This window comes from Eretmochelys imbricata, chromosome 7 (genome assembly GCF_965152235.1).
Source record: "Eretmochelys imbricata isolate rEreImb1 chromosome 7, rEreImb1.hap1, whole genome shotgun sequence".
NCBI lineage: Eukaryota > Metazoa > Chordata > Testudines > Cheloniidae > Eretmochelys > Eretmochelys imbricata.
The window spans coordinates 29,877,686-29,905,554 of record NC_135578.1 but is presented as its reverse complement, the minus strand read 5'-3'; the positions used below and the strand labels follow the sequence as shown (position 1 = coordinate 29,905,554).

The following is a 27,869-nucleotide window of genomic DNA, read 5'->3' as shown; positions in this document are numbered from 1 at the left end:
TCTATTGCACCCTTCGCTGGACCCCATCCACACACACCCCAGAACCCCTACCCAGACCTCCCACATTGTTCCACCTCACACCTGTACCCCCCCACTGCACACCTATCCACACCTTGCACCCCCACTGCACAGTCACATACCCCCCATACACACCCCTCATACACACACTGCACCCCATGCCCATACTTCCCACACTGTATCCCCCAAACCTGCAGCCTTATCCACATACCCCCACTCCACACCTAACCCCTCCACTGCACCCGATCCACATACCCCACACCACACCTGCCCCCCCCACAGTCACACGCCCCTTTTCTTGCTGTCCAGCTCAAGGCAGCGTAACTCTGTTCCTGGCTCAAACAAAGGGCAATGCCTGCTTCTTTAGCTGGGGTGGGATGGGGGGACAGGACTGTTGGCCAGCATGGGGTGTGGGCTGGGACCGCTCTGGCTGCAGGAAGTTAGCCACCATCTCCCCAAGCCCTGCTCCATGCCAGCGGCAATGCAAATCATGGATAAACTCTGCCACCTGCTGGGGACAACAGAAAACAGAAACTTTCCTCTCATTCCCCCCTAGCCCCCTGCCCCTCCATCCCAATCTGTCACCCTTGGCAATCCCAGTCCTGGGCTCCCCTTCCCCCACTCCTATTGATACCACTTAATGCTGATAACTCACAGCCAATCAAGAGTGCGTGGAGGTGCCCACGGCAGGCTGTTTGCCTCAGCAACCATGTCGTGTCCCAGCTCCAGGTAATTCTAGTCTGTCTGTTCACCTGCTTATTAGTTTCAAATAGAGATTTGATTCCCCTTCATGTTTCACCTTAAAATCTTGTGAAATGATGCTATAGATATTACCCAGCGGCTGTGCCCTAGCCCAGAGGCCGCTGGATCTCTGCACCAGGTGAGGAATCCTGGTATAAACAGCCCCCCTGCCCAACCCCAGAGGTAGCTCCATCTCAGCACCAGCCGAGGGATCGTGGTACAAACAGTCCCCTTGCCCTACCCCAGAGGGGGCCAGGTCTCGGGATCCCTGTATAAACAGCCCCATACCCCACCCCTGACTCCCTTTCCTGAGTTAATACAGTAAACTGAGACCCTGGAGGAGGACAAGGTACTTAGGTTTCCCATCCAAAATGCATTCTGTTGGATTTATGATCCTTGATGATAGTTTGTCCTTGTTTTGTTCATTCGCCCTGCTGGGTTTGGTGTCTCTGAAATACATCCAATATATTGTAACACAATGGCTTCTCTACCACTTTCCAGTCGACCTGGGTTTTGACAGAACCGCAGCTGGGCCGGTCCCCCGGATGTCTCGGCACATGGCACCATCCCTTCTCTAGAATTGCAACTGGCATTAATAATAAAGCAGCTAGTTTCCAGCCCTTGGGGTTACAAATATAATCTCCAAAGAGCTGTCCCACGTGTAACCCATGCAGCGCTAGCTGCCTGAACTACAAATGAGGGAATAGCCTGGGTCCTGTTCCCTGCCCCCCCATCCTCTCCCTGAGCCAGCCAGTCTCCCTGCTCTGGGACTGGATCTGAGCTGTCGCCCCCTCAGAGGGGAAAGGTCCCATATCCCAGGTCCCCAGCCCTGAAAACACAGACAAAGGCTGCTCCCAGTTTGGGGGTCACAGTGGGATTTTATTGAATTGGGATTTTAATTGCATCGAAACAATTCAGCACATTTAAAGAAGGATTGGATATGAGGGGTGGGGCTAATTCCCATTCTCCATCGAGGCAATTCCATAGGCCAAAGATGGCCAGGATAGGGGAACAGGGGTGGAACAGATGGACAGACTGACATGCTGCTCCTGAGAGGATGCCCCCAGCTCCCCATGCCCAGAGTGGGGCTTTGACCCTGGAGGCCCGGAACGTGGGATCTGGACTTGCTGGCTCTGCAGTCCCCGTGGGATCCGGGGGTCCTGGAGATCATTTCTTCTTGGTGGCCGCTGCCAATGCTTGGGCTTCTGCTGCTGCCACCGCCAAGGCCTCCTCGCGCTGCTGCCGGAACACGGCATATTCCTCTGCACTGAGGCTGGTGGAGAGAGAAGAAAGGGGTCAGACTTGCCTGACATGGGAGACCTGGCTCCCAGCCCCATCTAGCACACTAGACTACACCCAGCCCCACCTGCTCGTACCACTAGATTCCTCTCCCTGCCCACTCCTGGGGATAGAACCCAAGAGTCCTGGCTCCCAGAGCCAGGCATAGAACCCAGCAATCCTGACTGCCAACTCCCCCAGCTTCACCCACTCACCCAGAGCTGGGAACCCAGGGCTTCTGGCTCCTGCCCCGGCACAGGCTCTGTGCAGGTACTCACTCTCTCACCACCTTGATGCCCAGGGTTCTGGCGCTGCCGATGAGGGATTTCACCACCTTCTCCAGACTCGTGTCCCGCACCACAAAGTTGGAGTTCTTGGACTTCACCAGAGCGATCTCGTACAGATGCTTCAGGGTCACCATGCCTGCTACCTCGTGCCCTGTTCAGCCAGAGACCTGTTAGCTCCACCCATGGGGCCCCATCACAGCCACCGTGCAGGCCCCTTGCATCCTGACCCACAGCTCCTCTACCCCTTGTGGACCCCATGTGTCCCCCCAACCCGCAGCCCCCCTGTCCCATCCAGCAGAGCCCCCCAGTGGACCACAGGGCCCCTCCAGCCAACCTGCAGCCCTCCCACAGGGCTCCTCCATCCTGACCTGCAGCTCCCATGTCCCATGGTCAGATGCAGTTCAGAGCTCAGAGCTCTAATGTTGGAAGCAGCCACCAGGTGACCCACAGGCTCTTTCTATGGGGTGCTCTTGCTGCAGGCTGTCCCCAAGAGGGTGTTTGTGGGGGTGAATCCTGGTGGCCCAATTCTCCCCCCCACACCTATTCACAGGGCATCAGGGCAGGCAGGAAAGTGAGGGGAGGCCCTGGGTGCCAATCTACAGGCCTGGTGTCCATCGTGCGGTAGCTGGGGTTCAACACGGAGGGCAGCGTGGGCACTCCCAGAGCACAGGGAGACTGCCCCCCGCCATTGGCAGGACCCTTGCCCTCACCACCCTGGGTGGCCCTGCTCCCGTATTGTGTAACCCCCTCCACACCAGTCTGGGCCTCTCCCCTCCCTCCTCTGTGCCCCCTCAGTTTGGGCCACCCCCGTTCATCTCCTCACCAGTCTGCGCTGCCCCCTTGTCGATGCCGGCAGCCGCTTTGAGGAAATAGGAGGCCGTGGGCTGGTTGATCTGGATCTCATAGGTTCTATCTGGCTGCAACACATCAAGGGGGTGGGGTTTAAACCGGGGTCCTGCCTGAGGAGATGTGGCCTTGACCTCTCTGCACCCCAAAGGGAGACCCCCAGTAACCTGCCACACACAGATCCTGCCCCACTGTGGAGGGGTGTGCTCTGGCCCAGTGGCAGTGATAGGGTGGAGCAGGATAGGGCAGTGTGGGGGGGTGCCTCCCCCTGATATCGGTGCACATGGGCAGCAGGGCTGGGGGGCAGTGAGGGGTGGCAGGGTGTGGGTTGGGGCGGTGGGGGCTGTCTCACCTTGACATCAATGCGCACGGGGAGTGGCACGCCCTCCTTGATGTCCTTGGTTTGCTCGTTGAAGTCCTTGCAGAACTGCCCGATGGGGATGCCCCTCTTGGGAGAGAAGCAAGGACACTGTCAGGGGGTTCGGATCCCCCACCCGCCTGCTCCATATGTCCCAGAATCTCTTGCAGCTCCACATGTGACCTCACCCCAAACCACAGCTGGTGCTCCCCAGAAGGGAAAGGCCCTGTATCCCATTCCCCACATCTGAGCCAGCCAGTCCCCTGCCCTGGGGTCACATTTCAATGGTATATGCTCCCCCCGCCCCCTTTCCCTGTTTGATGGCATGGGGTGAGGCTACTGCGCTCCTTCCCAGAGCGGCTGGGAGTAGAGTCCAGATCCATGGTGTAATGCAGGGCTCTGAATCTGGTGGGATGAGTTGTGCGACGTGAAGTTGTCACTAATGATCAGGCCAAATAAAGCTGAATTAGAGCAGTGCTCACTGCCTCCCGGAGCAGTTGTGAGCTCCCCAGGGAACCCAGACTGCACACCCACCGTGTACACGTCCTGCCTAGACACAGCCCAAGACACACACAGCACAACCCCCATCCAGCGTGCACATCCCAGGAACCCCACACCCTGAGACACGCACAGCACAACCCCTGCCCAGCGTGCACACCCACAGGAACCCCACACGGACAGAGACCCCAATGAGCCCTTCTGGCTACGGAGCCTATGAACCACACACAGGAAGACCTGCTCCCTCCAGCGGGAGGCAGCACCCACACTAGCCCAGGCCCCATGCCCATGTTATTGTGCCCCTTTGTTCATTGCTCTGGTCACTGTCTCTGCCCTTCCCCCAGCCCCAGGAGGGCCCTGTGCCACTATGATTGACGGGAGGACACCGGGGTGGCACCTTCTTGCCCGTCCATCACTGCCCGCCCCTGGAGAATTCCCCGCCTTGGGGCTGCAGAGCTATCAGGCCAGGCTGGCTACTGCAGGGATCTGCACCAGGACGGGCTGACGCTGGTGCTCTGGGGCCCAAAATGCTGTAGGTGTAGGCCTGTAACCCTGCCCCTGGCCCAGGAACGGACAGTCCTGCCCCAGAAGGGACTGAACTCCTGGCCCCAGGGGAATCGCCGGGGCTGCACAGGGGCTGGGACACACAGAAGGCAGCAATAATGCCACCCCCCACCTCTCTCCCAGAACCAGGACAGACCCCAGGTCCTGATTCCCAGCCCCCATCCCCCAGCCAACCACGTGACCCCACTGCCCTCAAGTGCTGGGACGAGAACCTGGGAGTCCTGGCTCCCAGCCCCTGCTCTAACCACGAGACCCCACTCGCCTCCCAGATACCACCCCTCAGCCAGAGCCCCCTCGCCCACTCCAGAGCCCGCCATCGCCCCGCCCCCCCGCGCGAGCAGCCCAGGCTCCCCGCGCCACCCAGCGGCACAAGGACCCCGCGCAGACCCGGGACCCACGGCGGGATTCAGGCCCCGCCCCCTGCGCGCGCGCACCCACGCACGCGCGCCGCTGCCGCTCCTGCATACGGGACCTGGAGGTAAGGGGGGCGGGGAACAGGCTGCCCTGCCCCCGGGGGTCTGGCCGGGAACGCCTCCGAGCTCCGCGCGAGACGGGCAGCGGAGCGGGAAGCGATGGGGTGTCGGGGGCGTGAGGAGGACATGGGGGGATTGGGGGCCCGGGGGTGAGGAAGCAGTGCGGTGGGGGAGGCCATGGGGAGATTGGGGGTGAGGAAGCAATGGGGAGGGGGAGGCCATGGGGGGATTGGGGGGCCGGGGAGGAGGAAGCAATGGGGTGGGGGAGGCCATGCGGGGATTGAGGGCCCGGGGGTGAGGAAGCAATGGGGTGGGGGAGGCAATGGGGGGACTGGGGATGAGGAAGCAATGGGGTGGGGGAGGCAATGGGGGGATTGAGGGCCAGGGGAGGAGGAAGCAATGGGGTGGGGGAGGCAGTGGGGGATTCTGGGACTGGGGTGCGATGGGGTCAGGCTCACAGGATCTGGGGACATATGGTAAGCCCTGACCCCCTCCCCACAGGCAAGGCAGTGCAGGGAGCAGCCAACAGACACAGGGGACTGCCCACAGCTTGAACCAATGCCAGGGTGTGGGGCACAGACAGCCAGACAGAGCCCAAGCCCTGGACTGATGCAGGGGGAGGAGCGAGGCCTGGTCTGCTCCGAGGGAGGACCAGGATGCCCAGGTCAGTATGTCGCTCTGAAATCACCCCTCCTCTAACAAACTAGACCCCTCTCCCCTCCCAGAGCTGGGGACAGAACATCAACCCCTTTAGCATCACGTCAGGAAAGTGAGATCAGCGTCAACAAACAGTTCTTCCTGTCACCCACTGACCTACTGTGCAGTGCTGCTTTTACACAACCCCACCCCAGAGGTGGCTGCATCTCAGCACTGAGCAAGGGATCCCTGCATAAACAGCTCTCATTCCCCACCCCAGAGCCAGCTGCATCTCTGCGCCAGGCAAGAGATCCCGGCATAAACAGCCCCAGTGCCAGATGCTGCGCAGTCCCTGGCTGTCTACTAATCTGTGAAGTGCCCCTGAGAGTCCTGCTATGGGGAGACGCTGGGAGATGACGCATCTCTGGCAGGTCAAATTAATCCAACCGACTGGGAGTGGGGAGCGTGGAGAGCCCAGGAGCTACTCGTTGGGCTGGAAGCTGGCACCAAGGAGGAAGGACAGGTCCCAGCACCCTCCCCCACCTGCACAGATCATGTGTCAGGAGGGGCCATTCCCATCCCTTGTCAGAGCACACTGCTGTCACGGGGGTGGGGAAGAAGGGGAGCGCGAAGGCAGCAGGCAGGTGAAGTGTGCACCACTAATGCAGGTTGGCACATCACATCCAGCTCCCAGCACGGAAGATGGACATCCCTACCTGAGCCAGTCAGTCCTCCTGCCCCAGGGCTGGATCACAGCCAGCCAGGCTGCCCCTACACAGTAAAGGTCCCAGCCCCCAGAGCCAGCCAGTGCCACCCCCAGCTGTCACACCCTTCCAAACTCCCTTCTGTATGGGAGAGAGGCAGGAAAGGCAGTAATGGGAAGAGCTCACTGAAGCTTCACTCCCTCCTCCTCCGCCCGCCAAATCCATAAATCGTGCTAGGAGCTGGCACTATCAGCTGCACTGGCCTCAGGCCAGTTGGGAAATTGGACCCTTGGTCTCTACCATCATGGGGGGCCCCAGCCCCTTCCCCTACTCAGGCTGGGACACAGGTCTGCTAGCCAAAGCTGAGAGAATCCTACCCTGCCTCCTCCCTGCAGCAACCTAGTCAATAACCACATGGGTCCTTTAACCTCTGAGAAACCCGTGCTGTGTGTGCACCAGCAAGGCACCTAGCGCCTGCCTCAGGTAGGCAGGGGTGCAGGGGCTATTTATACATGGATCCCTCGCCCGGCACTGAGATGCAGCTGGCTCTGGGCTGGGGCACGGGGGCTGTTTGTATAGGGATCCCTCGCCTGGCATGGAGATGCAGCTGGCTCTGGGGCATGGGGCTATTTATATCTAATCAACAGTAATGCAAGGCCACATCAAGATGGCTGAAGCTGCTATTTGTGGCTGCCGTGTCTTGGGGGGGGGCGCAAGCATGGCCAGTGTGTGTGTTTGTAGTGTTCGCTATGGGGCAGGGCAGGTAGAGGGCTCCCCTTCCCCTGGCTGCTCTCCCCTGAGAAGGTACCGTGGGGAAGGACCAGAGTGGCAAGGGCTGACCGCCTTGCTGGCCCGTTAAGAATGAGGGGACGGGGTGCCAGAAACACTGACAGTTGCTGGGATCAGCAACCAAATACCTTGCTGCTCAACTCCTCCCTGCACACACGTGCTGCTGTTGGAGCCAGTGGTTAGAGCTGAGAGTCAGGACTCCTTGGTTCTACTCCCAGCTCGGGGCGGAGAGTGAGTCTAGTGGCTAGACCAGCAGGCTGGAAGCCAGGAGGTCTAGGCCCAGCGCTGCCACTGACTCCATGTGCCCTTGGGCGAGCCGCTCTCGCTCAGTGCCTCAGTTTCCCTGTGTGCGACAGGATTGGGCTGACCCAGTTTCAGCGTCCCCATCAGGTATGGGAGCCAGCACATTCAGAACACTCCCATCACCCTGCCTGCCCCCTGTGCTCCTCCGGTAACTCCCTACAGGCACCTCCCCCACGCAAGTGGGGCAGCAACACTGAGGGCATTCTGTGCTAGAGGGGTCCCTGTGGGACTGGTGCAAAGGCCAGGGGGTGAAGGCCAGGGGGAATGCAGGGGTGCTGGGCCAGCCCCTCCACGGGAGCCCTTCAGAGAGGCTGCATTCCTGAGGGCAGCAAAAGGGGAAGTGCGTTCCCTGCAATGCAGCCTGTAGGGGGCAGAGGGGAACACAGTCCCCACCCCTTGCCCACAGCGCTAACCAAAGGGGCATTTGGAGTGACCCATTCTAGAGGCCCAGCACTAGCTCCAGGATGGTATGTGTATGTCCGGAGGCCACAGCCTGTCCGTGGTCCCCTATGGCCTGTCCTCAGTCCCTCTGTGAGGCCAGCATTAGCCCCGGGATGGTGCGTCCCAAGTCTGCAGTCTGGTCTCTTGTGGCCCATCCTGCTCTAGGCAAGTGTGACTCACCCCCCCTGCCTTTTCCCTGCAGGCGCTGCCAGCTGGCCACCCTCTGTGACCAAGTTCCCCCGCTCCATGGCACCACTGCCCCCTGCCAGCAAGCCACACGCCTGCATGTCAGCGGTGGTGATCGTCTCCACCATGGTGGCGGTGGACGTGTACCTGATGGAGCTGAGCGCTGAAGCACAGCGGGTCAGCGTGCTGGCCCTGGCACTGGCAGGTGATCTGTGCTTCCTCTTGATCCTGCGCTATGTGGGGGCATGGGCGGGTGCCGAGCCCCGGACCCCGCGGCATGGCTACACCATGGCACTCTGGTTCCTCTTTGTCTTCACCCTGGAGATCAAGCTATACTTCATCTACCAGGGGTACCGGGGCGATCGGCGCACCCCTGACCTGCTGGCCCGCCGTACCCTGACCCTGCTGCTCTCCATCTGCATCCCCTCCCTCTACGTGGTCCTGGTGGCCACCGAGCACTTGGAGCATGTGGCCGCCTTCCGGCGCAAGGAGGATCTGCGCGGCCGGCTCCTCTGGGTGGTGGTGGACCTGCTGGACCTGCTGGAGATGCAGGCCAGCCTATGGGAGCCTCAGCGGCAGAGGCTGCCGCTATGGGCCGAGGGCCTGACTTTCTTCTACTGCTACAGCCTGCTGCTGGTGCTGCCCTGCGTGGCACTGGGCGAGATGGGCCTGCCCGCCCCACCCCACCTCCCACTTTACCCGCTGCTCAGCCTGCTGGCCGTCAACCTGACCACACTGGCCATCCGGGCTGCTGACCTGCTGCTCTACCGCGATCAGCGGGTCTCCGCCATCTTCATGGCCAAGAACCTACTGGCCATTGTGCTCAAGGGGTGCACAGCACTGCAGTACCACAGAGCCGGGGCCACCGGGCTCAGGGAGCTTCCCCCTGGGGACATGCCATGTCACACACCCCGGTGTGGAGGCATGGACAGCACCTCTGGACCCAGGTTCATCCCCCGGGAGTTCTGAGTGCGCAGGGACGCTGGAACACCCACACCCTGAGTTGGAGGGACACTGGCTGTGAGCATGGGGCCAGATCCCCAGCTGGTGTTACCCAGCAAAACTGCCCTGATGTAAACTGGCCCCCAGGCTCCTTCACACACACAGGAGGGCTGAGATCACAAACCTTCCTTGGGCACAAACCACTATTCACTAAGGGGTGGGACTAGCATAGAAAGGGGCGAAGAAACACCGGAAGAGCTGGGCGAGCCCAGGGCTGGCATAGCAGGGGGCTATGAGTTGGGATTGAGGGGCACTGGCAGAGCTGGAGCCCAGGACTGAGACAGGTGGGGACTGAGGGACACCAGCAGTGCTAGGGCAGGAGGCAGGATTCACCCCTGCCCTTTGGGCTCCACTCCTCACTGCAGCACATTGATGACCACTGCATACACTCATCACCCCTCTGTGTGGAGCTAGACTGAGACACATGGGTCCACACCCAGCTGGCCCAGTGGCAAGCCCAGGCCGAAGCACTGGATGGGCCCAATGGGTGGTGCCAGCTATGGCCCTGACATTCGGAAGGGTAGGGGGCACATGCCTGGGCCTGTCTGCTCCATGCAGGACATGGGGACAGAGGGAAATAAAGAAGAGCTAACACAGAACAGACCCTGGATCCCAATGTGCACAGAGTCCTGGGGCTGCATGCAGGGGTGGTGTACCGTGGCCTGCAGTCACCACCGCATGCCCCCAGGGGAGCGCCTGCCCTTGGCAAAGACAAGGCTGTGGAGGGGTGGAGCCGTGAGTTCCCAGCCCAGTCACTGACTCACTGTGTGACCTCAGAGAAATGTTTTCTCCCTCTTCTGGCCCTCAGTTTCCCCATCATAGAGTTCAGGGCATTCGCATCGCCGTGGCAGGTGCTTAGTGAGTGACCACTGACAGCATGCTGTGAAATCCCCTATGAGGGGCAGTGGCCCCCTCTCCCATCACTGGGGAGAGGCTCACACATCGGCTCCTTAAGAGCCAGGCCCAGCCCAGCACCCCAGCAGGTCCTGGCTCTGTGCTTGGGCTACCCCATCCCCTCCCAGCTTGAGAGAAGGGACCTTAACACAGACCCTTCCCTGCACCCATCCTGCACCACTCACTTGCCCCAGGACCAGAACATGGCCACCTCTGGGGTGGGCACAGGGGCTGTTTATATAGGGCTCCCTCCCCATCACCCCTTGGAGGGCAAAGGGCCAGTGCCCCATTCCCTGGCCCTGCTATCCCAGGAGCCGGGGGGAGCAGGAATGAACCCACATGGTCTTTCCCCAAGGGCACAGTCCCTGATCTGGTCCCAAACCAGGGGGCCTGGCTGGGGACTCAGGGCTGTTGGCTCATATTTACAGTAAAAGCCTTTTGTGGGTTTTGCAGCAACCCCCAGCCCCCTCTCCAGAGCCAGGACAATCCCAGCATGGGGGGCAGGATTCAGTGGGGTCACCCCATGGTCCTGTTACAGCAGGGCACCACATGGGGCAGCAGCAGTTGGAGGGGAGGAGGCAGCTCAGCAGGGCTCTCCACACTCCCAGCAGAGGAGAATCCAAGTGCCCTGCCGCTGGGCCCTGCCATGCCAGGAGGCAGCATGGTCTTGGGGAAGGGTGGGAGGGTGCACTGGGCTGGGATTCAGGACACTGGGGTGCAATCCCCACCACTGATTCCCTGCATGACCATGGATGACTCGTGGCTCCTCTGTGGGCCTCAGCTAACAGCCATCCTACCTCTGCCTGGGAGCTCTTTGGGGCAGGTCTCTTGGTATGGGGCTGTGCAGCCCCCAGCATGACAAGGGCTGATCTCAGGCGGGGGAGAGAGGTGGGGTGTGTGTGCAGCACCCAGTAGAACGGTGCCTCTGGGCTCCACCTTTGTACAAGCAGCAGCAGCAGCTACAGACAGGGGGCTCAGTGTAAGCCTGGGGGCGTTCTCAGCCATTCCAGCCCAGCCCCTCTTTAGCCATTGTCTGAACACAGCCCGGAGCGCCAGCAGCAGCAGACATGACAACACACAGGTGCATCGTTGGGCAGCGCTTGCTCTAAGCAGTAGGATTGGGGGTGTGGTGGGAGCTTGTACAGTCAGATGTCAAGGCCAGAAGGGCCCATTCCAATCTTCCAGTCTGACCCCCGGGCTGGATAATCCGTCCAGGGATCCTGCAGCCTGCGCAGAGCTGCTTGTTGAGCTGGAGTGGAGCTTTTAGAGGAAGACACTAGGGCTGCATTGAGATTCCAAGCAAGACTCCCTTCCCACCCCACCCTATTCCTGGGGCACTTGTCAGAAGGGCAGATCTGCCTCCCTCTTAAACAATGGTCTGTGAATGCATCCACGCAGCTCTTCCAGGCCCTTGACTCTTGCTCAGCCTCTGTTGGTGACATTAATGAGCTCCCTGCTCCAGAACCGCCCCCACCCCACACGGAAGGGCTGAGAGACTGGGGATCAAGCCCCCTCAAAACCTCATCTGGGAAAAGCTAACTCCATGCAGTTCCTGCAGCCTCTCCCTGCAAGACATCCTCCTTGGGTCACTGTGGGGCTCTTTTCTGCACCCTCTCTGATTTTTCAACACATGGCAACGCATGTGGACGCACTACGTGGACAAGTACGGGGCTCACCAGTACAGAGGCAAAATCCCCTCCCTACCCATACTCACTAATCCCATTTACACAGCCAAGGGGATCACTAGCCAGTTTCTAGCCCCTTTCATAGGGGTGTATTGATTTTGTCCAGCCCCAGGCGTTTCGTCAGACTACCGTGAGGTACCAAGTCAGATGCCTTGCAAAGTCCCGATCAGTTGTATCAAGGCAGTTACCGTCAGCGACCAAGCTGTGATCTCATCCAATCACGACGCCAGAGTCGTCTGACAGACTGACTGCCCAGGAAGTCATCACCGGCATCAGTTACAACACTCATCCCTCGCAGCACAGGTCTGAGGAGCTACCGCATTTGGGGAGAGTAGGGAAGGCCTCCGAGATGCCCTTCTTCTAAAGCCACCAGGGCCAGCTGCCCCCAGGGGCTACTCCCAGCCTGAACCGTTCCTTTCCACAGGCATTCAAATGAAAGACAACCCCTTGTGATTCATGAGTGCCCCATGCCCAGCCTGGCTGCCCTGATTGGGCCCAGAACCCCAACACAAAGTTCAGTAGAGCAATATTTCTCTGTCCCCCCCCCGCAAACAAGGAGGAGCATGCTTCAATTGCAGAGAGCTCAAGAGCCAGTAGAGGGACTGAGCCCCACAAGAGACTCAACCCTAAAGGGTTCCGTGCCCACAACTATGTTTCCCAAACATGCCTGGGAAGGCTGGATCTCTTCCTGCCCACAAACACTGTGCCCCTGGTAACAGGTGTAAGAGGAAATCCTTTCAGAAGCTGGGGTGCTGCCCTGACATCTGCATCCAGCCAACAAATGAGAGGGGGCTAAAGACCCCGTACTGCAGGATTTGAACCACAGATCCGACAGCCTTAAGCAGCCCAGAGTGAGAGCGGCTAACCCTGTTCCCACATTGTGAGTAGCCACAGGGGGCAGCAGGAACCTCACCAGGGGATTATTTTGGAGCATGGATGTCCCAGAAGCACCCGCTGCCCTTACAGCGAACCTCATTACCCCACACCACTGATTAAATACAGCAACCATCCCCAGCATAACAGCCCCCCCAGATCATACAGCCAGTGAGGGGCCTGGCCTACCTGCCCGAGAACAGGGCCTAGGGGAGGCCCCGGCACAGCCTGACCTGCCCGGATGATCATTCGGATGACACTCCCGGGATCGACCTTCTTCACAGCTTTGGCGGCACGGGAGATTTTTGACATGGTGAGTCTCAGCTGCGAGATGAGTACAGGGGAGAGGGAAAGTCACAGGGGGCAGCATCCAGCCCCAGGGGAGAGCGCTAGCAGGCTCTCTCTAGCACCCCCCACACTGGCACTAGGAAGGGCTCCCTTACTGCCCAAGAGGTGCCACGGGCCTGGGGAAAGTGTTGTTTGTGTCATAGCATGGTTAGAAACCACTATTCCCAGAGGGTCCTAGTACCCCCCACCCTTGTTATACAGTCATATAGCTCAGCCCCCCCGATCCCCTAGGCCCCCGTACACCCTCACCATACAGCTCAGCCCCCCCGATCCCCTAGGCCCCCGTACACCCTCACCATACAGCTCAGTCCCCCCGATCCCCTAGGCCCCCGTACACCCTCACCATACAGCTCAGCCCCCCCGATCCCCTAGGCCCCCGTACACCCTCACCATACAGCTCAGCCCCCCCGATCCCCTAGGCCCCCGTACACCCTCACCATACGGCTCAGCCCCCCCGATCCCCTAGGCCCCCGTACACCCTCACCATACAGCTCAGCCCCCCCGATCCCCTAGGCCCCCGTACACCCTCACCATACAGCTCAGCCCCCTTTGCGTCCCACCACCCCATGGCCCCGCCTAGCTCCTGCCCTGTGGGCCACGGCCACTCCCCAGACCTCAGCCTCCCTACCCCAGTCCCCCACGCGCCCCAGAACTCACCTGCGGCTCAGCCCCTAATATCGACTCCGCTCACCGCTCTCAGCCCAGCCTGGGCGCAGACATATTGGGGCAGGAGTCTCGGCGAACGGCATGCCGGGAGTTGTAGTTCCCCTTGGCTCTCCCCCCATGCACGCCCAATGTATGCTGGGAGCTGTAGTTTTCACGAGCCCTTCCTGTGCTGTCCCAAGCGCATGCTGGGGGTTATAGTTTCCTCCTCCATGTTCATTCTGGGAGCTGAAGTCTTCCCCCAATGACCCAGGTGCATGCTGGGACTGGTAGTTCCCATCCCGACAGAGACAGAGACCCACACAGTGAGTGCTCTGTTTTATGCTGGAGAGCAGCTGGACCCATCCAAGCTTGCGAGTCCTTTTCAGTAACCCAGGGTTACTTCTCTCACCTTCTTCAGGCTCTGTAGCCAATACGGCACTCAATCCCCAAAGGGCAGATTCCCTGTACACGCCATGCTGAGGCAGTCTCCAGCAATGCCAGCCCTAAACATTCACAAGAGTCTGGTCCGAAAACCCAGGAGAAGATATTAAAAATCATGAGGTCTGTTTTTAATGCATATATATGTGAAGGGGGGTATTGTTATTTGCCTTCTGATTTCTGAACCTTTATGGGGCACTTGGGGACAAGCTTTTTTCCGCAATCAGGAGAGCTGATTTTTAGTTACTTATTTTAATGAAAGTTAAGATTCTTCTTTAATGCCAAGAGTCTGGGCTCTGGGGCTTTAATGGAAAAACCAAGTATCATGAAACTCACAATAAAATCAGCAACGTGGGGTCTTCTCCACATATAGAAACTCTGGAATATTTGTTGGCCTTCCTTAAAGTAACTAGGAAGGCGGCTTGGTAAACCAAACCTTACCCATTTTCCCTCCTCTCCTCCCAAAAAACCCCACACATCCTTTTTGTTGTTGAAATTTGCAGATTTCAGGTTTTTTCCTGAAATGTTTTGACAAAAATAGAAGTTTTTTGAAGGGGGGGAGAGAATGGGATTTTCGTTTAGTCACAAAGCCATTTTTTTTGCTGAAAAAACATTGCTCTGGAAAACCTTCCACAGCTTCGGGGACTTTCATAGGAAAGTCTGAGTGGTACAGAGCAGCAGGAGAGCAAATTGTTTTAGCATGGCAAGTTCTAAGGTGCTGCCTGCAGCCCACATTGCTCAGCTCCTGATAGGCTTTAATTGCAACTTAGAGGAAAATTTACTCTGTTTCCATCCAGCGGTACTGAGACTTCTCCCACCAACACTGGTTTCACTCTGGTGTAACTGCACAGACATTGATGTGGTCACTCCTGGTTTACCGGGCTGCCAAGGGACAGGAGAACCAGGCTCAATGCCATTAGGTGGGTTAAAGGGCCAGATGCTTAGCAGGTATAAATCCTCTAGCTCTTTTTACATCAGCCAAGGATCTGGCCCCAAACATTTTGCAAACCCAGATGTCGTTTAGGTCGCCCTGTCCAGCTTTGGCCAGGGACAAGATGAGAGAGGGTGCTGGCGGTGCTTGGCAGGAGTAGCGTAATGGATCCTGGGAGGCAGGGGAGGATATGACTCTGAGGTACTTAGGCGGATACCCCCCAGAGCTCCCGCTTCTCCATTCTGCCTTGCTTCTGCAGGCAGTGGTGCCAAGTCTGAGCGCCCGCCCCATTTCCCACCCCAAGCTCTGGGGCCTATGGGGCTCCCAGAAGAGGCCTGCCAGGCCTGACTCCTGCTACCTGTGGGAGCGTTGTCATCAGCAATTGTCATATACATGCTGTGTGACACACACACTGAGGTGGGCAGGGGGAGTTCAGCCATCACAACCACACCATCTTGCTTAAAACCCCAGGATTTTTCAGGATCTGATTCATACATTTTTTTATCTCTTGAGGTTGGTAATACTGCCCCCTCTCCCTCCCCACCTGCACAGTGGCCCCTGATGGCTGCCACAGACCCTAATGCCAGGCCTGCCTGCCACTGACTGATCACTGACTGAGCTCTGACTCTTCCCCCCCACCTCGTCATAGTGGATCCCCACAGACACACTCACAGCTGGGACCCGCCCCCAAGAGTCCCGCACAGCCCCAGTCACTGCTTCATTCCCAGACACGAGGCAGGGCCACCCATATGTGGGCCAGGGGACTCTAAGACCAGGGCTGAGCCATTTTCTGTGCCCAGCGCATGGCCCTTCCTTCCTTCCTTCCCCTCCCCTCCCCACGTGGGCACCTCCTGCTAGCCCTGCTGTCTCTTGTGCTAAGTAGGGGGTGGGTCATGGGATTCACCAGCACCATGGGGCGGGGCTGGGTCTCCCCCTGACAGTGTCTCTCCCTCAGCAGCCAGGTTGCTGAGTTGCACTGGCACCGATGCTGCCCTGCCCCAGGTGCCAGATTCCCAACTCCCGCAGTACAGATGGGCACTGGCCTGATCCCTAGCAGTCAGTGGGTGACTCCGGATTGATGCCAGGGCCCTGTCTCTCTCCCTCCCCATTTGATCACTCCCAATTAATCAGCTTGTCTCACTCAGTGCCCTCAGTCCCCCAGTGCATTCTGTCTCCCCTGCTCCTCTGACCCAGCCCCTGACTGGGAAAGATTCCCCACCATCCCACAATGGGGCATTATAAACTCCCTGCCCACCTTGGGCCCCTTTGCCCCCCATGGCCTCTCCACTCAGTTCCTTTCTGGGAGACTTTATTGCCTGATGTGCCACCCTCACGCTCCGAGGGCTCTGGACAATCAGAGTCCTGCACTCTGTGGGGTAGGGAGCAGCCTCAGGATGGGGTCACACACTCCATGCTCGGGGGGGAGGGATCCCTCAGTCCATGTGTCGCTCCCACCCTGCTGGCTGGCTTCACAGCACTGTTTCTGCGTCTCTCTGTGGCCCCTAAGGCCAAGCACAGTGAATCTCCAATCCCAGATTGCCCCCGTCTCACTGGGACCCGCAGGTGCTGGATCCCTCCCTCAGTCATAGAAGTCGTCTTTGTCGTCCAGGCTCCGGTCCTTCCTCAGGGACATTTCCAGGCCTGCTCCCAGCTCCTCCGAGTCACCCCAGAACCCTGTGCAGGTAAAGTGGGGTAAGCAGGTGTGGCTGGGTTCTATTCCCAGCTCTGGAGGGCACTCAGATCTAGTGGCCTTAAGCGCGGCCGGGGGGGGGGGGGGTGGCGACTGGGAGCCAGGACTCCTGGGTTCTAATCCCAGCTCTGTATTAGCCTGTGTCTGTCCGTGGACACCTCCTCACCTGTGACACTGCGAGCTGCAGGCCCCCATGACGGTGTCCTGGGGGAGGAAGCACAAACACAGACGGGTCAGGGAACTCCCAGCTGGGGGCACCTCTACCTGCCCCAAGGGGACCATCCAGTACCCATTGCCCACTGGCCCAGGGAGGGGCCCATGCTATACCAAGTACCACGGGAATGAGGCCAACCTTCGCCACCCTTTGGAGGCTGCCTGCTCCCCACCCCCTCCACAGCAAAGTCCTCCCCATGACAGGTCCTCATGCCCTGGCCCTTTAAATTAGACAAATGCCCTGATCGCATGGTCCCCCCTTTCACCCGGTTCATTAATCAATTGCTTCCCCTTCTGTCACTGACTGTGGGGGAGTCCAGGCCCTGCACCCCTCTTCCAGGGATTCACTGAGACTCTCAGCCAGCCAGTAAAACAGAAGGTTTATTGGACAACAGGAACGCAGTCCAAAACAGAGCTTGTGGGGACACCCAGGACCCCTCAGTCAAGTCCTTCTGGGGGAGTAGGGAGCTTAGACCCCAGCCCTGGGGTTCCCTATGTTCCTCCACCCAGCCCCAAACTGAAACTAAACCCACCCAGCAGGCTCTCTCCTGCAGCCTGTCTCCACATTCCTGGGCAGAGGTGTTACCTCCCCCTCCCCCTCCTGGCTCAGGTTACAGGCTCTCAGGTCTCCCATCCCCAGGGTACATTCCCAGGTCAACACTCCCCCCTCCCTGCTGCGTCACATCGTCACACCTTCCCAAGCAGACAGCAAATTCACATGGGGTTAATTAGTGCCCCCGTGGGGAGTCTGCCATCCAGGGACTGGGTGGAGACCTGGCAAACTTATCTCATACATAGGAGGATCCAGACAGAAGCCACTGCCCCCTAGATGGGAAAGGCCCCAGATCCCAATCCCTGCCCCTGAGCCAACCAGTCTCCCCCACTGTGATGGAGTGCACCCCTGTATTCAGACCCTGCACACTATTGCACTAATATTTGTACATGGATTGCCTTGTGAGGTATCATTTGAAAATTCATAGCTTGCTGATCAGTAAGTAATATCAGAGTAAAATGCATGTAGTAACATGATGTGTACAGTTATGAACATAAGCTGAAATCATGACTGAAGTATGTTTCCCAGATAAGTCTGGGGAGTGGCTAAAACAATTTCTCAAAGACAAAGGCTATGGGTACACTACAGCTTGTGTCGGCATAATGTATGTCACTCAGGGGGTTGCTCAGCTTCTCCTGCATACATAGCTACCGCCGCTCAGGAGAGCGCTCTCCCGTCGGCTTAGAGCAGCTACATTGGAAAGCTTACAGCCATCGGTGCAGCTGCGCTGTTGTAAACTCTCTAGTGTAGCCAGGTCCAAAGTGTAAGCCGATGCATCAGCCAGGCGTTAGCAAAGCTGATGGGTTACAAGAAAGGGAGAGAGGGGCAAAGAGATCTGCATCTTAAGGAACAGCCTGAGGTCTCCTTCCTCCACCAGACTCCCTGTCTCTTGGTTCTCAGCTTGAAATGCTTTTCAAAGCAGGACTGAAACTATAAAAAGGAGGGGCAACCCCCCCAAGACTACCCTCCCTGCCTATCTCATTCTCCGCCCCTGAGAAGACAAAGGAAACAGCTGTTGGACACTGGGGGAGATGTTGGTGAGAAACTTTGCTTTATACAGTTGGTTAAGTTCGGCACTAGAAAGTGTTTTCTCTTTATTTTTCTTGTAACCATTTCTGACTCTTATGCCTCGTTGCTCACACTCACTTAAAATCTCTTTGCAGTTAATAAACGTGATTTATTGTTTTATCTAATCCAGTGTGTTTAAGTTGAAGTGTCTGGGTAACTCCATACAGGATGGCAAGTAGTGTGTATATTACTCCCTTAAAGCAATAACGGATTGAATATATTTGGACTGTCCAGGAGAGGGCTGGGCAGTACAGGACATACATTTTGGGAGGGAAATCTGGGACTGGGAGTGTGTTGTTATCACCCGGCAGAGGAACTGAAGCTGGTAAAAGCCAGAGTGCAACCCAAGCATGGCTGGCAGGCTGCAGTTACCCACAGATAGTCAGGGTGTGATCGACATGCTGGAAGGTGGTTTGTGAGCAGTCCAGATGGGAGCTGCTGCAACAAAGTATTGTAAGAGACCCAAGGTTGCATGGCAACCCCTCACTGGTCTGGATTGCTCCCCAGTATGTTGCACCCACCCTGGGACCAGATCAGAGCAGGTGCCCTCTAAAAGGGAAAGGCCCCATGTCCCATCACCAACCATGGAACTGGATTCCCTGGAAAGACTCCAGCTCATCCTCCTGCGAGGGGGGAAGAGCTGGACCAGACTTTGCCTACAGAACCTGCCCTGTCTTTCGCCCCTTGCACCTTGGCCACTGGGTGGTGCTGGCGGGCGGTGCCTCCTTGACCACCTTGACTTTCCTTGACCCTTCCTCCAAGCAGGGGCTTCTCTGGCGGCCTTTCCTCCACTCATGGCTTTCTGACATTCTCATCTTCGCCCTGCAAAGGGCAGAGCACCGCGGGGGCTCAGCACCCAGCTCCCGCCCAGATTCCGCCCCACTCAGCGGTTGCGTAGCCGGGAAGGGAGCGGGGGGAGCAGCCGCTCCCCCTCTGCGCACAAGTGGCACCTTTCTAATTAATAGGCACCTTGTTTAATTTGTACTTACCCGGCGGCGCTCCGGGTCCTTGGCGGCAGGGGCCGTCACGCGCACCGGCTCCTCGGTGGCATTTCGCCGCGGGGGCTTTCAGTGCTGCCCAGGACCCTGAGCGCCGCCTGGTGAGTACAAGCGGGTGGCACCTTTTTTGATGTCTGCTGCCCCTTTTTGCTCCACCTCACTATGCCACTGCCACTCAGGTGCTAATCCCACCCCCGTCACCGCGGTATCAGGGCTGCTCCCACCCATGTGATGCATTCCCTCTCCTCCCCTCCCTGGGCAGTTACCTGGATTGGTCTGATGGAGTGTGGTGTAAATGCCATGTGATCTGCGTTTATATCAGAGCAGGCTGACAATGCTTAGTTCCTTGGGGGGCAACTCGTTCCACAGTCCCCCATTATTTATCCACTCAGTGCCAAGGGCAGAACCCTGGAGTCCACCTGCTTTAACCCACCAGACCCCACTCCCATACTAGAGCTGGGGATAGAACCCAGGAGCCCTGGCTCCCAGCCCCCCTGCTCTAACCCCTCTTCTTGTACTGTACTAGGAATCATGTTTAGCTGAGCTGGGGGCAGGGTTGGCCTGGTTTTGCTCACCCTGCAGAGACCTTTCTGTCCAGCCCCTCCCCTGTGGTGGATGCCTGCTGCAAAGCCACACTGAGGGGCCTCCCCATGGACTGTAGGCCATACAGGGCCTCTGACACATGGGGGAGCATGGGCCAGACTGCACACCCAGTTTGCAGCCACAAGGCATCTCCCCTGGCAGAGAAATCTGTATCGCTGTCATGCAGCCTTGGGCAAGTAGAGGGCACTCTGGGATCAGGGTGTTTTCATTAGCCTGGGCTGGGAAAGGGAAGGAAATTCTCTGCCTCTGCTCCAGCCTCTTTATACCTGGGTATGGCTTGTCATACTGACTGCAAGGGGAGAGTGCTCCCTACTGAATTCCCACCCCACTCCTTGCAGCACAGAGCCCCCTAGGGTTCAGCACTGACTGCAAGGGGAGAGCACCCCTATGAAGCACCTCTCCTGCTCCCTGCAGCACAGCGCCCCCCTAGTGCCACACTCGGACATGGGGAACACAGGATTCATGGTCAATTCCCACCTTGGTTCTGTTGCGTTTCCTTGGGGAGCCAAAGCAGCTTCTATGGCCTCATCCCCTTCACTCTCTGCATCCTCCTCTTCCTCTTCCTCCCAGGTTGAATCCTGTCCTAGATCTGTAGTAGGAGATGCAGAAGCTGAAATGCTCGGGCGGGGTGGCAGGGGCTGGGCAGGGGGGAGCATTGGGACAAAGGACAGGTCGGGGGGGAAATATAAGGCTGAGGGACCTTAGATCTGATCAGGGGGAAATACCAGGCAAGCTGAGCCCAGGGTAGGTTTGCCAGGCATCCAATTTTCAACCGCAACTCCCGGTTGAAAAGGGATCCTGGCAGCTCTGATCAGCACTGCTGACCGGGCCGTTAAAAGTCCAGTTGGTGGTGCAGCAGGGAACTAAGGCAGGCTCCCTGCCTGCCCTGGTTCTGCGTGGCTCCTGGAAGCAGCCCACATTTCCCTCCAGCTCCTAGGCGGAGGCGCGGCCACAGGGGCTCTGTGTGCTGCCCCTGCCCCAGGTCTGCAGCTCCCATTGGCCAGGAACCGTGGCCAATCGGAGCTCTGTGTGTGTGGGCGTGCCTGTGGACAGAGGCAGCACTCAGAGTCTCCTGGCTGCGTCTCTGCCTAGGAGCTGGAGCAAAATGCCAGCTGCTTCCAGGAGCCACCTGAGGTAAGTGCTTCCTGGAGCCTGCACCCCGCATCCTCTGCCCCAGCCCTGAGTCCCCTCTACTACCCAAACTTCCTCCTGAAGCCCAAACCCCCTCCTGCACCCAACCCCCCTGCCCCAGCCCTGAGCCCCCTCCTGCACCCCAACCCCCTGCCCAGCCCAGTGAAAATGAGCAAGTGAGCAAGGGTGGGGGAGAGCAAGCGACAGAGAGAGGGGGGAATGGAGTGAGCAGGGGCAGGGCCTCAGAGAAGGGGTGGGGCAGGGGCGGGGAAAGGGTGTTTGGTTTTCTGCAATCGGAAAGTGGGCAACCCTAGACCAGGGGTCGGACCAAGGGGGAATACCAGGCTGGCTGGGCCCAGGGGTCGGACTGAGGGGATACCAGGTTGCATAAGCCATTCGGTCTGACTGATGGTGGTTGGGCTGGAATTCAGGGCTGGATGGGACATGGGTCTAACTGAGGGATGTCGAGTGCGGGGATACCAGCCTCCACACTCACCCTGTGGGGACTCTGGGGTGTGGCTGTTCCAGGCGGGGGTCTCTCTGCCACGGCCCCTAAAATGAGATGGGGAGATAGTTTAAAGGGAAGGATTCACCAGGACTCGTGGCCCAGGGGGAGGGTAAGAAGAGGACTCACCTGCCCTGCTCAACACTGCCTGGGCCCCCCTGGGCACCAGCTCCCAGGGCACCTAGCACCAAGTCGCTGTCTGCATCTTCCTCCTCCTCCTCCTGCTCACGGCCTTCTGTGCCCCCCACCACCAGGCCCTCGCTGCCCTTCTCCTCCTCTCCTCCCTCCTGACCCCCTTGCTGCCCCTCTAGGCCTTCCTCCTCCTCGCTGCTCTCCTCTTCCTTGCCCTGCCTCTGGCCCCCCCACCCCACCAGGCCCTCCTCCTTGGCCCCATCCTGGCCCCCCAGCCCTTTTGGCGGGCCTTCCTCCTCCTCACTGCCCTCCTCCTCCTCACCCTGCTTCTGGGCCCCCCACCCCACCGGGCTCTCCTCCTCCTCCTCGCTGCCCTCCTCACTCTCCTCCTCCTTGGCCCCATCCTGGCCCCCCAGCCCTTTCAGCAGGCCTTCCTCCTCCTTGCTGCCCTCCTCTTCCTCCTCACCCTGCTCCTGGCCCCCCCACCTTACCAGACCTTCCTCCTCCTCCTCACTCTCCTCCTCGGCCTCCTCCTGACCCCCCAACTCCTTCGGCAGGCCTTCCTCCTCCTTGCTGCCCTCCTCCTCCTCGCTCCCCTGCCCGCCTGCTAGGCCTTCCTCACCCTCCACCTCCTCATCCTCACCACCCTCTTGGCCCTTCTGCCCCCACACCAGGCCTTCCTCCTCCTCACTGTCCTCCTCCTTGCTCCTCTGACCCCCTGCCAGACCACACTCTTCCTGGCCCCTCCGCTCCACCAGGTCTTCTTTGTCCTCTCCCCCATTTGCTGATGCCTGGACATGATCCAAAGAGGAGCCTTCCTTGCTCCCTCTCCCCTCTGCCTCCCCCTCCTCCCCTGCCCCTCCAGAGCCTTCCTCCCTATTGCCCTCCTCATCCTTCTCCCCTGCTTCCTGGTCCCCCTGCCTCCCCACCAGGCCCTCATTCCCCTCCTCATCCTCCTCCCTCTCTTGGCCCCCCAATCCTCCTGCCAGACCTTCCTCTTCCTCCTCCTCCTTCTGTGTCTGCCCCATGGCTGAGTGTCCCTCCCTTCCCTCCAGCTGCCCTACCCCCTGGATGGGAACCTGCCCTCTCTCTCCCTTCAGCTGTGCCCCTTCTCTGCGATCCCTGTTCCCCACAGTCTGTCTCAATCTGACATTCAGCCTCCGCCTTGGCTTCCCCTGAGACTCTTCTGGTCTGTCATCCCTTGCCTGCTCCCCACATGGCTCCTGGCACCAGCTCCCACCCTGATCCAGGACTGTGGTGTCTCCTCCTGTCTTCTCCTTGCACCACAGTCTTGGGACCCTAGGGATGAGAAAGAGAGACAGGATGAGACCACTAGGCACAAGTGCTGTGGCCCACCCCAGAGGCACCTGCATCTTAGCATAGAGTGAGGGATCCCTGTACAAACCGCCCCAGTGCCCGACCTCAGAGATCTCTGCAATTTCAGGGCCAGGCAAGGGATCCCAGTATAAACAGCCCCAGTGCCCCACCCCAGAGCCAGCTGCATCTCAGTGCAGGGTGAGGCGTCCCTGTATAAACAGCCCCCACACCTCACCCCAAAGGTGGCTGCATATTGGGATGGGTGGTGATGCACCATCCCCTGGGGTTCTCTTCAGTGGCTGGGGACCTTTGGGGGGATTCCAGGGAGGTACCTGTTCCAGGGCTCCTCACAGGCTGTCTCCATGCTGTCCTGCTCCCAGGCTCCTCTCCACAGCAGCCTCCTGGAGGCCCTGTTAGCTGCCCGGTGTCGGTGCCTCACCTCAGAGCTGGCAGCGTCCTCAGGGTGCGTCCCAGCTCCTGCACGTGCCCTGGTCTGCGTGGGCTGGGGACGAGTCCCTGGAAGGGAGGGGAGCGGAGCTGGGACAGGCTACAGCTGCCAGGCTGGGCATGGCCAAGGCTGCCCAGCGAAGTGCCCGATCCCTTCCCAGATCCGTGCCACAGGATTGCAGCAGAGCCAGCAACTGTGCCAGGCCCTGGAGGGAGGCAGAGGCCCCAAGCAGCTCACTTGGAGCACAGAGCCTCCTCCCTGCACCCGCAGACCCCCTCCAGCGCCCCCCCCCCGCCTTGCCACCCCCACAGAGCCCCCTAAGTCACCCTGTCACCGATCTGCAAGACTTCATTGCCCTGGCCTTTACCCAGTCTCCTGGGAGGACCCCTATTTCTCTGCCAAGCCCCAAGCTTAGCCTTTCCCAGGCGAGTGCCAGAACTCGCCGACTCCTTCGGACTCCAGGCCCCTGTTTGTCACTGTGCACGCTGAGCTCAGACCCTGTAAATGCTTCCACCTCCCTCCTGCCTTGCCATCAGAAGTGGGTCCCCCTGCGGGCAGACTGCTGTCTCACTCTCTCACCAGGTCCCAGAGCCTTGGGTTGTGTAGTCAAATGGCGGGCGCCCATACTGGGGTCTAGGGATGGTTCCAAAAGGCCTTATTGCTTATGTGTGAACTGAGCCCTGAGGCTTTTCGCAGGAGAAGGGTTTGGGGTGTGCAGCAGACCCAGGGGGGTGTATTTGGGGTTGCCACGCTGATGGGAGATATTGCCACAAAGGGGGTAATAGGGCAGGTGTCACTGCGCTGTGTCAGACCTGGGGGGGCCAGACCAGTTCTGTGGAATCTGCTCACATGAGCTCAGGCTGTGGTTAGATCGTCGTGTGTCCAGACACCAAATGTGAAAAATCGGGACGGCGGTGGGGGGTAATAGGAGCCTCTATAAGAAAAAGACCCAAAAATCTGGATTGTCCCTATAAAATCAGGAAATCTGGTCACCCTATTAGATCGGGAGCTGCGTAGCATGGGCCGATCAGCAGATGAGATCACAGAGAGTCGGTCTGGCTCAGAGAAAAAACAAAGGTAGGGACTGGCCCAAGTTGGGGCTGCACAAGGGGGTCCCTTGGGGGTTCCCCATAAGGGGGGATGAGGGCAAACCCGAACTGGGGGGTTTGGCACCTGTCGAGGGATCCTAAAGTCCTGAGGTGCAAGGCTGTAGCTGAATGGGGCATGAGTGGGCAGGCATGCTGCTCGCAGGTCAGGTCTATGGGGTGTAACTGGATGGGGCCTGCACCACCAGAGGGAAGATCAGTTCCCCCAGCCTTTGGGGACATGGATAGACCTGAGGGTCAGCAGGAGAAGGCCTCTGGGCTAACCCATTTAGGGGGTGATGTGCCCGTGGCTAGGCTCATCCCTCAGGTCCAGCGGGCTTGCCCTTGGGACAGCTGGTGCCTCAGCCCCATAGAGATGGATGGGAGGAGCGCCCAGGGGCTGTGGGACATGGTGCCGAGGTAACTCTCCCCTGCTCCGATGGAGCAGCCTGGATCGCTGTGGACCCAACAAGTATCTAATCCCAAAAGGGGCTGGCCCCTGGTTAAGGTGCCCACAGTCAAGACACATTGAAATGGGGCACCAAGGAGGTGCTCTGAGTGGGGTGTATAAACCATGCTCTGCCACCGCTGTTAAGGGCAGAGTAGCTCCCCCCAGCTGTGTCTAAGTGGCTGACCAGCGAGGCTTGGGACAAGAGGCTGCTGCCCAGGCTAGGGGGAGAGGGGTTTGCCAGCGAGGCTCAAGGCTTCCCAATGTCAAACTGGAGGGGCAGCAGGAGCTGGGGTGAGGCTGCTGTGGAAGACCTACCAGGCCGAAGAGGGCTCCCCTTCTCTTCCACAAGCCGGGAGAAGGCTGGCCCCTGGGTGGAATAAGGCAGAAGGATTTGCGGGCAGCGGGAGATAGAAGGCTGAGCCACCTCTGAAAGGCCAGGGGCCTGGGGGCAGGTCAGAGGGCTGAGCTTCCGCCTCTGCACAGGATCCCAGCAAATCTGGCTGCTTTGGCCCCCTGCCTTTCCCAGACTGAGCTGATGCTGGCGTGCTGGCGACTAACCCTCCCTGGGGCCACGCTGCCTGGAGGGGGGAAGCCCCCACTGGAGTCTCCGTTCAGGTGGACTCGCTGCAGAGCGTCTGGAGAAGGGGCCTTTGAGCTCTAGAGAGCTGCGGAGCTGGGCCTTGTGAAATGCCACGCCTAGGGCTTGGCAAAGAGGTAGGGCTCCTCCCCGGAGACTGGATGAAGGCTGGGGGATTGAACCCCTGTAGATTGGACCCCACCCCTGCACCACAGAGCCCCCCACGCTCCAGAGAAACATTGGCCCCGCAGCTACTCCACTCCCCATCCTCAGCCCCTAGAGCCCCCTTCTTCCCACACCCCCACTCTCCTCTAGTGCTGCATGGACATGGCTGGGTGATGGCACCTGGTGGCCCATACTCAGGGATATGCTGCACCCTCCATGTGCCCGTCCCCCCTCTGCTCCCCTCTGGACTCCCCACTTCTCAGGACAGGCCCCTGGGCCTCCCCACCAGGAACAGCTCTCCTTCTGGTGCAGGTGCCAGGGGGGCACCTGGAGCACTGCCACCCAGGAGAGCCCCATCCCTCACCCACACAGGCTCCCCATGCGCACCCTTTGATTCAGCTGTGCTGGGAAAGCTGAGCCGATGTGGGCGGAGAAGCGGGGATGACTCCTGATGGGGCACAGCAGCCAGCATCCTGTAGTAGCCATGGTCCTTGGTGATGGGCCCTCTGTGGAGCCTGGGTGTGCCATGGGGGCCCACTGTGGGCCTGGCTGCCAGGGGCAGAGAAGAAAGAGGCATCAGCAGGGATAGGACCCAGGAGTCCAGGCTCCCAGGACAAGCAGTATAGAGCAGGGACAGGAGGACCCAGGAGTCCGGGCAGGCTTCCAGGCTGAGCGGCACAGAACAGGGCCAGGGCTACCTCCTTACCCTCCAGGGGCCCAGCCCCACCTGCCGCTGTGGATGCAAGGAAGGCAGCAGGCTCTGGGAACTGTGTGGGGGAGACGGGATGAGGCCATGAGGTCCGATACTGCAGATGGTCCATCCACTGTGGGGCGTCAGGGAGGTGTCTCCCAGAGCATGAGCGCAGAGCCGGGTCCAAAATCCAGGCGGAGACCCAGTCCTGGAGAGAGGGGGAAGAGAAATCAACCGAGTACCTGGTGATTCCAGAGCCCACCATGCTTCAAGGCAGAGCTCACGCTAAGCAGGGTTAGGCCAGGCCAGTGCTTTAGGGGGCTAGGGGAAGAACCCAAGAACTGTGGGGAGGAGGGAGGGGCTGCAGGGAAGGGCAGGGGCACTTTCCCCCTCACAGTCAGTGCTGGCCCCAATGCCCCAACACCCTGGTGCCAACTCCCTCTTTCCCAGGAGGGTTAGTGTGACTCGGCTGTGCCTACCTGGTGCTGAGGGACCTGGCCAGGGCTCCCTGCCTCCATCCTCGGGTGAAGAAGCAGCCGCTGCAGAAATGCGTCATAGTCCACCTGAGATGAGCAAGACAGGGATGCGACCCTTTGCCCTTGGTCCCACCACAGGCCCCATCTGAATCCCCCGGGGCTGAATTCCTTCCCCTGCATCTCAGCATCCTCTCCTGCCCCACGGAGTTACTGACTTCCACCTACTCTCTGCACTGGTGGTGCTAAATCATCCTCTTTCCGGGAGGATAGAACCCAGGAGTTCATCCCCCCCAAACACACACTAACCACTAGACCCCACTCCCCTCTGAGAACATGGGCTTGAAGCTGGGAGTCCTGACTCTGTCTATTTCTCCTGGGGCGCTGTCCCCTGTCCGAGTCTGACTCTCCCCGCATGGGGCTCTCTGCAGTCAGCCCGCTCAGCAAGATGTCTGGGTGCTGAGCCTGTCTCACCTTCCTCCTCCTGATGGCGTCTGTCCTGGCCCAGAGCAGCCCCAGCTGGGTCTCCAGGTGCCCAAAGTCCCGCAGCAGCTGGCGGTTCCGGTCCCGCGCCTGGCGCTCCCGCACACACAGCTCCTGCCATACCCGGCACAGCTCAGCTGCCTGTGCCCCAGGGCTGTGGGGTGAGGCAAGGATGGGTCAGCTCCCACCTGGGCTGTTCCCTGATACACAGCACCCACAGGGAGCCCCTAGGGCCGGCTTGCCGCACCCTGGGAGCCAGGGGCTCTACCCCAGCAGGGGTCACCACTGCACTTACCTTGACAGCTCCTCCTCTCCTGCCAGTAGTACCCCCTAATCAACGCCACCCCT

The 27,869-nt window shown here is 59.4% G+C and overlaps 2 protein-coding genes across 2 annotated transcripts; one reads left to right on the top strand and one right to left on the bottom strand.

Annotated features, from left to right (window-relative positions):
• Positions 1–1,617: 1,617 nt before the first annotated feature.
• On the bottom strand, positions 1,618–13,706 carry MRPL11 (mitochondrial ribosomal protein L11). The gene is made up of 6 exons (XM_077821579.1): positions 13,582–13,706; positions 12,766–12,900; positions 3,523–3,618; positions 3,148–3,241; positions 2,316–2,475; positions 1,618–2,032 (listed from the first exon to the last, which is right to left on the bottom strand). Exons 2-6 carry the CDS (start codon positions 12,886–12,888, stop codon positions 1,927–1,929), a joined length of 579 nt encoding a protein of 192 aa, XP_077677705.1. The 5' UTR covers positions 12,889–12,900; positions 13,582–13,706; the 3' UTR covers positions 1,618–1,926.
• On the top strand, positions 5,604–9,706 carry LOC144267919 (transmembrane protein 121-like). The gene is made up of 2 exons (XM_077822360.1): positions 5,604–5,727; positions 8,139–9,706. The coding sequence occupies exons 1-2, from the start codon at positions 5,622–5,624 to the stop codon at positions 9,089–9,091; spliced, it is 1,059 nt and encodes a 352-aa protein (XP_077678486.1). The 5' UTR covers positions 5,604–5,621; the 3' UTR covers positions 9,092–9,706.
• Positions 13,707–27,869: the final 14,163 nt, after the last annotated feature.

Excerpts from the sequence above, each read along its gene's own strand:
- LOC144267919 (XM_077822360.1), top strand. The coding sequence starts at position 5,622 with ATGCCAGGGTGTGGGGCACAGACAGCCAGACAGAGCCCAAGCCCTGGA. Across the intron at positions 5,728-8,138 it reads GGGAGGACCAGGATGCCCAG|GCGCTGCCAGCTGGCCACCC; the intron begins GTCAGTATGTCG and ends TTTTCCCTGCAG.
- MRPL11 (XM_077821579.1), bottom strand. The coding sequence starts at position 12,888 with ATGTCAAAAATCTCCCGTGCCGCCAAAGCTGTGAAGAAGGTCGATCCC. Across the intron at positions 3,242-3,522 it reads CCGTGCGCATTGATGTCAAG|CCAGATAGAACCTATGAGAT; the intron begins GTGAGACAGCCC and ends GATGTGTTGCAG. Across the intron at positions 2,476-3,147 it reads CAAGGGGGCAGCGCAGACTG|GGCACGAGGTAGCAGGCATG; the intron begins GTGAGGAGATGA and ends CTGGCTGAACAG.